This window comes from Temnothorax nylanderi, unplaced genomic scaffold (assembly GCF_030848795.1).
Source record: "Temnothorax nylanderi isolate EJ_2023f unplaced genomic scaffold, tnyl_v1.0 TNYL_tig0126_pilon, whole genome shotgun sequence".
NCBI lineage: Eukaryota > Metazoa > Arthropoda > Insecta > Hymenoptera > Formicidae > Temnothorax > Temnothorax nylanderi.
Window position 1 is genome coordinate 45,928 of NW_027249188.1, and position 12,576 is coordinate 58,503.

The 12,576-nt window shown below is 37.7% G+C and overlaps 1 protein-coding gene across 6 annotated transcripts in view; it reads right to left on the reverse strand.

Moving 5' to 3' along the window:
* Pum (pumilio) overlaps positions 1–12,576 on the reverse strand; it is a 107,024-nt gene that overhangs the window by 10,679 nt on the left and 83,769 nt on the right. For all 6 annotated transcript variants that reach the window (XM_071713615.1, XM_071713614.1, XM_071713612.1 and 3 more), the window contains one exon: positions 479–862. In XM_071713615.1, coding sequence (XP_071569716.1) covers positions 479–862 — 384 coding nt within the window. The remainder of the gene's footprint in view (positions 1–478; positions 863–12,576) is intronic.

Consider the following 12,576-nt stretch of genomic DNA (forward strand, 5'->3'; position numbering starts at 1 on the left):
TCATCGGCCACTCACGGGAACGGGCGAGCGAGAAAATAGCTTTCACAGAATTAGAAACACATCTAATTCGCGCTAATTCGTGAGTTCTCTATCTATATCCCGCCATCAAGCCTAAATTTAGCCCCTTTATTTAACGATCATGTATCATCGCGATACTCACAGTACCTATATACGCGTGATTCAATTTATTTCGAAAAATGCGCAACGTGTGCACCTTCGTAACCTCGGAAATTTAAAAACAAACTCCATAAAGAGAACTCCTAAAAAAAATGGCCAAATTCCCATTTCTTGAATTTTTGAACAGTTAAAGATAAATTTAGCTGGATGTTCTCCGAGAAGATGTTCCTCGTAACCAAATCACGGCAAAGAGACGTCTTCCATTTTTATTTGCAAACGCGTGATCGGGAAAATTGTCATTTTTTTCTGCTTTCTTCTATTTTTTACGGATCTTGACGACTAATGCCGGAGGCTGACTCACCGTTTGTGCCAGATTGTTGGCGGTGTCCTGCGCGGCCGCGGCCGCGGCCGCTGCCGAAGAGGGGGTGAGCGGTCGCCGAGGTGGCGGTGGCGCGGCCGCCTGGGGTGGTGCCTGCGGCAGCAATCCGGCCGGATAGACCCAGGGCCCGACACCATAGTACTGCGGTACGACGGGGGGTGCGCCAGCTATCAGCGCCCCTACATAAGGCTCTTGGCCGCTGATAACGGTGTAAGGGGCCGTAGGAAAGTTCTGTTGCTGTTGCTGCTGCTGTTGCTGTTGCGCTTGGGACGCGGCTAGGTACTGCTGCTGCTGCTGCTGCTGTTGCTGCTGCAGAAGTTGTAGCTGCTGCGGAGTCGCGCCTTGCGGCTGACTGCGGAACAGTTGCTGAAAGAAGAAAAACAAAAAGGATTAATTATAACGCGAAGAAAGGTTTCTTCTTTTGATAACGCTAACGTTCACTAGATAATGCCATAAGAAGACTACGATGAAATTAGTAGACATTAATATTAAATAAAGCGAAAGTAATTTGTTCTTGAAAATTAATAAAATTTTTTGCAGTAGTTTCAATTTTCGCAGATAACTCGATATTTGAGTGGCGATACGTGCAATTACGATTTCTGCTAGTTTCGTATTGAGAATATGAAGTTAAATGAATGAAGTTCACAGATTATCAAGAAATAATTTTCCATTAAAACCGCAACGACGATATAGCGCTGTTGATTGCCTCAGAATAGAGTTCGGAAGATTTGTTACCGATACATTTGGAATAGGGAAGAATCTATTGTCGAGCAGAACAGACATAAGGATCGACTATTGAAACATTCCATCTAAATGGTCAATAATTGCAGAGTATATCATATCAATTTGTTAAATTCTAAATGCGAGTTTCGAAGTTGACCAAGACAAGCGTCAGTGGATCGGGAAGTTAAAAAACCTTAGCAATGTATAAAGATCTTATCCCAAGAGGAAGTACTCCATCGGACATTACACAAGCGAAAAATCTTCATTGTTATTATTCAAGACATCAACGTGAAAAATGTTACGTGTTACATGTTATATATAATGTTTCTTTTTCTATTATTATTCAAAATGTTCGCCTTCGCACGTCTTTACATCGTATCTTCAAAGTTAGCACATCCATTAAGAAGAAAGATTAAAAAGACAATTAATAAAAACTCAATATGGATGTTATATCGAATATAGAAGATGAAACCAAAGGCAAGAACATCTTTACAAGAACCTCTTTGGTTTTTTTTCCACGACGACCTGATGATATATCGAGCTTTCCTACTAGGGGACCGTATCAAGGAGGAACCATGTAATGCGTAAATCGCGCCAACGGCCGAGACGACCTTTCGGCTTCAAGGTTCGGTGACAGCATCGTATTATCGAGATAATCGTACAGACCAGGGTTTTCAGCACGAGTATCAAGGACGGAGGCAAGTGGTGGTGCCGCCACCACTGCCGCCTGGAAATGGCGCAAAAGACAACTCGGCGTTAAAGCCGAAGAAGACGACCAAGATCACCTCCATCTCCACCTCCACCTCCTCCTCCCCCCTCCTCCTCTTCCTTCGCCTTCTCCTCCGGTTGGTGGTCGACCTGGGTCGACGACCCCCCGCGGACGTTCACCGACATGCGTTCGCCTCTTCTTCTGCGTTCCCCGGACCGCGCCGGTGAGATCGTGCCGTAGACTTTTTAATTGACCGACAAACGTGCCATGATTCGACACGACGCGGTGCAAAATAGCGACAGAATTATATGTACGATGGAAATGCCAAAAGTATAACGCAAAAAGAGATAATTCCACTCTCGTCCGATAAACGTACGTATTAAAAAAAATGAGGCTTTTCTCTTATTTACTTTTTCGCGCGATTTCCGATCGAAATAAACGCAAGCGTTCTTATATATAAACGTGACATTCTAATATCTCTTCTCCGCGTAAATTAAAATCTGTAAATCTTTTTTTTCTTTTACCGAAGAAAATAAAGATAAATTTAGAATATCGCGGCTCCGCAGCTGAGACTATTAAACTTTAATAGAAATGATTGGCGGATAAATTTTTTTTCCTTGATGTTATCGGTCACCCACCATATTACGATACGAGTTACAGGGCAATCGATAAATTTAATAACATTATCCAAGCCCGAGTTCCTGCGACCTTCAAAGTTACGAGAGCTCGGAAATAAATAGGAACATCGACCGAACGGCTGATTTCTTGCACGAAGCGTGGAAAACTTAAACCATTCACGACACGCTCCAACCCTAAGAGGCAACGATGCGTTTCGGGTATTAACCTCTTCCGGAAACGGCTCGAGCTTGACTCAAGGCCATAGTTACACCTGACCGTTGCTCCTTGCACGAGAGAAGTTTATTTTCCGCTGGACATCGCATAATGATTAATAGCTGAGTTTCTTCAATTTATTAACATGTCCCACCGTTCTAAAAATAATCTGAACATTTATATGTATATCTTGGAGCAATCGCTAAATTACTTCATAATTATAGTTCAGTAATCAGTAGCGTATCTAACGTATAGTTTATTTATTTTACACGAAACGTGTTTTTATTTGTATTCATGTAAGAGAAAGAAGAAAAAGATAAGTCGCAGATAGCACGGTTCTTCTATCAGTTCTACACCGATGCATTTTAATGCAATAACAAAAATTTCGTTCCAAAGAAAAAAGTAGTATAATAAGGAACATTACCATTGCAAGGTGCGCACGTGTGAGATGCGAGCGGCTCATTAAGGTCGAGAATATCGTGTTCAAGAGATATTTTTTTCCCGAACGCTGAACCGTTAGTCAAGAGGCCTTGACATTGATCAAGACTCGAACTGATACAGGACGCCGAAGGGAACGGTCTCATTAAAACGCTAATAGTATATCCCATTCCGTAATGAGTCTGTGTTTATCTCACACCTCTAATTTGTTTAAAAAAATCATTACCTTATCGTCGACCGAACACGCGGCTAGCTCGAGACAACTAAATCGTTATTTCTTCTTCGCATCGTTGCGCATATCTGATTATAGCAATTACTATTCGTTTGTTGCAATTTATCGCCAAGCATCATATTTATGCCGAGCTCTTCGAAACTCCAATCTTACCGATTATCTTTTTTTATTAGCGTATCATTTGATGTCTTACTTTTGAGAAAAGACTTTGAAAATACTGCGGGATCACTCAGCGTCAAGTAAAACCTCAAATTAGTCTTGTACGAATCATTATAGCCATCGTCGCTCTCGAGAATAAAAGGACCGAAACAAACGTCTAAATGAAAATTACGATAATTTCGCGTAAAAATGGCAAAGTGTCAAACAGGAGAAAAAAAGAAAGAGGAATTGGATGAAGCACGTCATATCAGGAAGAGACAGTCGCTCTCGAACGGGGAGGCAAACAATGGCGCGGTACATTGTAGGTGAGAAAGGGGGTGAGTTACACTCCTGGAAATGTGAGTCATTGTTGAATATGTAAGGCTTCCACCGGCAGCTTGCAAATCGTCGGCCGATGATATGGAGTCTGATTTCCTGGCTGTTAAAAATATCCGCCGCGATTACACCGTCGCGCTTTTCGCGAACACTTCGACTGAAATAAACGCCGTATTCCTGATTAGAACCATGCGACATGTTACGAAAGTTCACCTGAAGCCCTCAAGAATTGAAAGTATTATAAAAATATTTTATCACACCTAGAATAAAGTCTCACCAAATTTCTTCAGAGACGTGTATAAAGACAAGAAGTGCTTAGATTGAAGAATTCAATTCATGCCAGTATGGTATAAAGTTCGAGAATATCGCACATTCGATGATTATTGTAAGACTAAAAAAAAGGTAACAGATCTTTGATAAAAAAAGAAACATTGAATAAAATCTTTTGTTTACATTACAAAATTAAAGAGTAAACTGTGATTGAAATGTTAAATCAATAAATAGGGCAACAGAAATATTAAGATTTATTGATTTTTGTGTGAATGAATAAAAAATATCTCTATTTTTATACAAGAGTTATACACGTGAGTTTATGCTTGTCGAAATATACGTTTATTACATTATTCCACTTCTTTGAATAATTTAAGATATCGTAATTAAAAAACATATATTGTCTATTGCGAATAACAAATCAAACGCTTGTCATTGCAAAGCTTTTATCGAGTAACAATACATAGAAAGTGTACATCATTAATTTTAATAGAGAAGTTGCCGCGAGAAACTTTCTAAGCGAAAGAATCAAAAAGCATACCTAGCTGATTACGTAATCAGAAAGGGAAATATATATAAATATAAATTTTCTTCTTATCAAGGTATTATTGTCCCGCAGTAAATGAATAGAGTGCCAACTTTTCTCCTATACTCATCAGTATCCGGATAGACTTTCACTGATCTGCGATAGCCTACTTATTATCTTTGTTTAATTACTATTTGCACTCTCTTTCAGCTAGCACAAGGAATCGTATTATATCTAGTAGCACGCGTCGGCGCGTTTCCGCGATTTTTTTTATTGTGAGGCATACAATCGTGCACTTTCTTTTGTCGATCGAAATGCTATATTACAGAACATTTTTAAGCCTCAAAACTAAGGCAAAAATCTATTTTAAAATAATGAATTTTTAGTCCTGTTTTTAATCCTGTCTTATCATTAATTCCTCTTTTATTATTTTTTTTTATTTGCACAGAATGAGCAATACAACTAATTGATTTGAATAAGCCGCTGTTTTAAATGTATGCATTTTTGTTAGCAGCGCTTTGGCAGTTGTAGAGAGCACACGTAAAAAATTAATTATGGAACGTTACCCGGTATAACAGCGCGTATGCATTGTGAAAACGTTTTATCAAAATAATTCGTCAACGACTGTGACTTTACGCAAGTTACGTCAAGATTTCGGAATAATGTGCCGAGTATCAATACAGTTCGTTAATTAGTGGCAAAATGTGAACAAGTCAGTGATGGTGTCAGCGATAGTGATGGTGTCTGGTCGATAGTGCCCCACCTGTTCGCACACCAAAAAACTTTGAAAGAGTTCGTGAAAATATTGCCGAGAACCCCGAGACCTCTACCAGACGTCGTTCCCAGGAATTGGGCATTATTTTTACACATTATCTTGAAAAATGATTTACAATTGCGTCCATACTTGTCAAACAGCCAAAGTCCAAATGGACATTTTGAAGAAAATGTTCCCAGGGTGGTTAATTTCCTGTCTTGGCGATATCATCTGGCCGCCGAGATCGCCTGACTTAACAGCACTGGACTTTTTTTATGGGGATAACTTAAAGATAATGTGTATGCCAGCGAACTAAGCACAATTGAGTAGCTAAAGGACACTATTCGAGAAACCATTATGAACATACCTCCCGAGATCTACCAAAATGTGATAAAAAATGTGATCGAGAGAGCTCGAGTTTGTGCGATATTAAAAGGCGCACATCTGTAAGACATTATATATTCTACGCGTAATTTTAAAGTTTTTTAACAGACGATTTAGATTAAAAAATCTGTTGCTCTTTATTTCATCTAAAAATTAATAAAAACACAAATCAGTTATATATTGCCCATCCTCTACAATTGCTTGTTACCAAACGCAAACAATTTATTTTCTCGCAAAGGCGTCAGGCGCGAGTCGGCAGGTTCAGCGAAAGGCTTTTGATTTACCGACTCACAAAAAAGTGTAGCGTAACGAATGATATAAGAACGATTAGGTAAGAGATATTCCGTTGCTGAATTCCTCGCGAGTCATCCGCGGAAACGAGTTTGAGAGTGACGAAGGTTCGACGACCTTCCTTCTCTCTGCGTGCCACCGTCGTTTGCCTTTCATAACCGGTGCGTTTTAATATTTATCGTCGGTTCATCTCGCGGCGAGTGCATATTTCGGAGAATGTCAAATATTTCGATTCCGATCGGCTATCGATTCGTCCATCTCTCGTCCTACGATCTTTTATCATTAATCTTTATAAAAGAAACACATTTGTGTGCCGCAATTTCGCGATGCATGCTTCCCATGGCACTTGTCTTTAAACATGGATTTATGAACAGAAATAAGTTCTCCAGAACAGACGAAAAGTATCTTATTTAAAATCGTCTGACGTTAACGTCAATGTCACTCGTGATAATTTTCTCTTTTTTTTTTTAAATATAACATGTTACTAACACTTCGGTGCGCTAGTAAATATTTATCGCGTAACCTACTATGTTTCATTCGGAGAATCATTCTACGCTCTATATAATAAAGCATCGCAGCTCAGAGATCGGGTTATCAACACTGTGTGCATCCAATGCAGGTATTGTTGCTGATCTCACATCCGAGTGCGCATCCGTCATCGCGTCTTATCGCACTACATTGTCACAATCGCGAAAATTAGCAATAATAACGCGGATGTTCCATGAGCAATGGAGACCGCGGCAAGATCGCGCAAAAAAAAACTCGGAGAAAAATTCCATCTAGTAAACAATTCCACATTCAAAGCAAACTATTTATGTATTTAAGAAAAACCTGTACGAAAAATGATGCGATAATAAAAGAGTTCAACATAAGTCACGTCGTCGGAAAGACAACGTATACCTACTCTTCTCTCGTTCAATGTTTATTTTGTCCTCGAACGAATTTACAATTCTCTCGATTTGAATTGCATTCGACGCCATGCACAAACATGCATAGACCTCTGAAAATCAATAATTTGCGCGCAAAAGATACGGGTAATGTATACAACGAAATCTGGATTCAATTCTAATTCAGCGTTATGGAAAGTTCTGCTGACTAGTTCGCCGTGCATATTACCGCTCGCAGATGCATATAAATGTTTCACCGCCATTCATTCCGAAAACTCCGACCTGGCGGGCGCATGTGTACATGTATGCATGTGAACGAGAGAGAGAGAGCGTGTCGCGGAAGAACAGTTTAATGCCTGCGAACGATTTATCTCATTCGCAATGTGTCGAACAATCTCTTGCGTATTTTGAGCTACTATCGAAGAATTTTTCCAATAAACGTAGATTTAAGGTATATTAAAATGTATAATAAATGTATAATAAATGTATAATAAAAATAATTTTATTAATTAAAATCTAAATATTTAGAACAATACGATTACGCGTATATGATTGTCGAAGTAATCTACTGCATAATCTACTGCAAAGATAAAATATCGTCATTGCTATTCCATCTCCGGTAAGTAGTCAGTAACTTTAGAGATCATCTCTCTAAAAGTTTATTAAGTTCCGAGAGCGACTGAACCTCATGCTAATACGAGAGAAGATTAAACGGTCCTGATCTAAAAAAAGGATGATCTCGTGGATATCGAGCGATCGTTTGGTCGCTTGAAAAACAGATAAGGCGCGATGTATAATTCTCGTGGAAGCTGGAGTATCCGCGTGAAATAAAAGTATAGCGACGACAAACCGCGGCGGAGTCCGTTACTTCACCGCTCCGGAGCACCGTTAGCTCACCTGGCTGCGTGTACGGAATATACAGGGTGCCGTGAAGAGAAAGAGGTCCACGGTTCATCGTACGAGATCCGCTTGCCGCTTTACGACGACGTACATCCATACATCGCGCGATTCGTGTCATTCGATTTTCATTGCGAGTATTACGACGCGGAAAATGCGGGTTAGGGAGAACGACATTAAACTGCTCGACTATGTCTTTCCTCTTCCGGATGTGTCGATAGTACTGATTCGCGTTGAACGCGGTCTCAGTCCAGTTCTCTCCGTCGCAACCGTCTCTACGTGCCATTGACCCCCGCGCTTCGGCAAGTGACAGATTGCCGGATCGGATTGTAAATCCAATAAGCGACAAGTCAATTTTGAGTAACAATTCAACTTTTTGGCTGTTAGTTAAAAAATGCTTTCAGCAAAAGAGTTAATAAAATTATAAAAAAGATACTTTCTGGGAGTTTTTCTGAGTCGCTGAATCTAAATCTGAGATAAAAATTTCAACATTTAAAATGGCAGATCCAACAACTCGTCCGATTCGCATATACAAAGTATTGAGAGTTTCTCGCTGTTTTCAAATTCGAAATCAAAATTTTTGAATTAACAAATTTCACTTTTTAAAACGGAATTAGCGGCTTCAAAAATACTTCAAAATTTTTTTATGCAAATTGAACCATATTTTGAATTTTTTGTCTATCATATTAAATTTGTCATTTTAAATTCTTGATTTTTTATTTTGAATTTGAAATCAGAGGTTTCAATAACTTTTGAAATCAAATTTTTATGCAAATTAAACAATTTCTTACATTTTCGCAATATTGGATCCGCCATTGGGGATAATGTTATTTCCGGGGCCCCTCAATTTGATAGGTGTATTTAATAGATCTTTCACTGAGAAAAAGAATGCTGCAAACCACAATGCGCTACGATGCATAGTTTTCGAGATATCGATTTTTAAATGTAATAATAGCACTATTTATTGTTGTACGGTATTACATGGGTTTGCAATTTACCACGCATGGAAAGTTCACGCATGTACTTTGCAAGGCACACTATGTGTCTAGTTTAACAGTAGTGGAGCACCCCGCAGGGGAGCGGAACCTACTGCCTCCACGCATATACACTTTTCACGCGAGACGAGTTGTCACATGGATTCGTGGCGTGCTTTACGAGCTCTTTTAAGTAGAGGTGGTATTAAACAAGATAAGTTAGTCAATCATCTGTGTGAATATTTGTGGCGATATACAATAAAAAGAATTGGAGGAGACCCATTTTATGTATTACTAGATGACATAAAATACGTGTATTCAGGAAATTAATAGAGAATATATAATGTTTCATTATGTATATGTATATATAAACGAGCTCGTAAAGCACGCCACGAACCCATGTGACAACTCGTCTCGCGTGAAAACTGTATGCGTGGAGGCAGTAGGTTCCGCCCCCCTACGAGGGGCTCCACATAGTGTGCCTTCAAAGTACATGCGTGGGCTTTCCACGCGTGGAAATTTATTACACATTTATTACATTTAAAATTTTTTATTATTACATTTAAAAATCGATATCTCGAAAACTATGCATCGTAGCGCATTGTGGTTTGCGGCATTCTTTTTCTCAGCAACAGATGTATCAAATACACCTATCAAATTGAGGGGCCCCGGAAATAACATTCTTTCCCCGCCATTTTAAATTTCACAATTTTTATTTCAGATTTGATTCAGTGACTCCAAAAACATAGTATCCCGTTCTAATTGCTCTAGGTATAAGTATCTTTTTTTAATGTGAGGATATTTCCGTCATTGACAGTCAAAGAATTAACACTGTTGTTTTTCTTTCTTTTAATTTTTAAAATGTAATATGTAATGACATTCTATGGAATATAGAATTTTGTTTATTTCACAGGGCTTCAATTATAATGCTTGTACAATGCTATAATTATCACAATTACAATCAGAAGTATTGTATCATTGTGTTCAATTTATCCTAATCGGCATGATTGAGCTCCTAGGAATCAGAAACAACTGACGATGCTTTGCATTGAGAACGGATAACAAATCTGACACAAACGAACGTACTGACTATACATACCCGAAAGTGTTATCTTCAGACCACACGAAGCCTCATAACGAAAGTAACGAGGACAGACATTCGCGTTGCACTTATCGCGACGAAAAGAAGTCAAGGGTCAAGGCAATTCTAGAATGATGCAACTGTATGTCAAATGCAAAATCCGCCTTAGAACTTCTTCTCTGCTGCAAATGGAATTACCCAAAAAATAAATGGGATTTGTTAAGAAATTCTACGGGGTAAACTAAAATGCTTGCTTTAATTGGATTAATAATGTAAACTTAGTGTGTATGTATGTGACATTATCAAATCAATCATGTCGTTTAAATACAAAAACAGTCTGCCACACGAGATATGTAAAAACCGATGTAATTCATCAACGTTTAAAAATATATGTAAAGATACGTTCATAAATATGTTCACAAAAAAAAGAGCAGGTCTGACTTTTATTAAATGAGATAGTCAAGAGAGCCGAGACAAGATTTGGCCGAGTCACGAACATCGAGCATTCGTTACTGTGTGTATATCGATCGAAGTATTGTCGACCGTGCTACGATCGTATTACGACCATACGACCAATAAAAAGCCAATCCGATCGCATTTTTGAAGCGCGCAATCCTCTGCACGAAACGTGAGAGTCGAGTGAATATCACGAGATTTGTGACAAGCCATCACCCCATGTGGCACCGTTTTCACGAGGGCATAAATTGTATAAATCGTAATTGTAAAGAAAGTCTATCATTTTCTACATATTCATTATTTGTCTATTGTCGCGCTACAATTTATCGAACGTTTTTTATATTAACCGCGTTTCTTTAATTCTAAATTCTGAGTTCTCGTTAGCTTTCTTTCTGGCGAAAATTCTAGAAATCAGATCTGTTCAAACATTTAGTTCAAGTTACACGGTCGTAACGGTTCGTTTTTGCAAAAATTTGATTAAATCCGAATGGATAAAATTCCATTATTCTATTTTAATAGTTTATTGAATAACATATCAAATTTAATTTATGTGTAACGTAATTTTCATTTGTTTAACTTGTTTCATTCAGTTTCAAGTAATTTTGTAATTTTTGTCGAAATTATATATTCCACACGGAGAAAATTTTATATTGATTTATAATACAATTTTAAATTACAATTTACTATTTTTTATATTATCGGTGGACCATCATGACTTTATAGTATAGATTATAGTACACATAGTAAAATTTAACTTACTTAACATATTTTATCATTTGCCATAGTAAAAATTCGTACGTTGAGAGAAAAATTCAGGTTTTTTTCCCATCAAAATAATCAGATATCCGTCCGAAAATTAACAGACGAATATTACCAATCTTTTTCGAACAGCTAGGCTCTATAGCACCCGAAAATCCGTTTTCTCAGTCGGTCACCCATCCAACTAGTATCCGTGCCCGGCGTCGCTTGACTTCGATGATCCAACACGCTAGCACCGATCCTCTGACTCTGCTGCTTCTTTCTTTCTTATATTCGTATATAACACATCTTTATGGTGTTCAAAAATCTTGAAAATTAACTAGCAAATATTAAAAACAACGCAACAACAATACAGTGATATACAATGAATACTAATCTTGTCGAGCATAAACGATTTTGTCGAATAATTAAACGCGGTAGTCAAAGCTAGAAGCGTAATATACGCCATTTGATTTTTAACCGTTTTTAACTTTGATTTAATTCATTAAATAAAATCTTCACCTTGTGTTCAGATAACGCCGTTGATACACGAATAAGATTTATATATCAACACAATATAACATAATATTAAATATATTTTAAAATTAAACATGTAATAAAGTTAATGAGAATAACGAGAACGCCTAAAGGCGCTACTTGGACGCACAAGGTGGAGATTTTATTTAATAAATCAAATTAAAGTTAAAAATGATTAAAAATCAAATGGCATATATTACATTTCTAGCTGACTGTCGCGTTTACTTATTCAACAAAAATCGTTCATGCTCGACAAGATATTGCAAGCAATGCTTATTTCTTTCCCCTTTTTCTCGAATTTTTAACAATGAGTTACCGAATTTGAAATGTTTACATGATCTTCATGTAATTTTTACTATGGCAACACTGCTTTTTATTATATGAATAAAGTAATTTTTGTTTTAAAGTGGAAAGTCCACTTGAAAACGCTGTTTTAAAGTGGAAAGAGTTAATTTTTACTATGGTGTACAGGAAAAATTTATTTAATACATATTTTTTACTTCTCTTTGTAATTCTAACTTTTATCCAGCAAGTTTTTGCTTTGAGACATAAAAATTTTTACTATGAGAAAGCGTAAAAATTACGTTGTTTTATTGTTTTTAAAACAATGGCCATAGCATTTAAACTTATAATTCCTTGATGGTCCGAAGTTAGTGAAAAAACATAGTAATATTTAATATAAAATTTTCTCCGTGCACGTAATACCGATCGCTAAGGCATTCACGATTGTACATTCTCGCGATACAAAAAATCGAGTCACTGTCTTCATCACGCTATTACATAAAATTACGCTATCGCAAATCGACCGCGCATTGTTTCCCCGGGGAATATCCCGTTCTCATGCCCGCCCAGGAATATCGCCGCGAAACATGATGGAG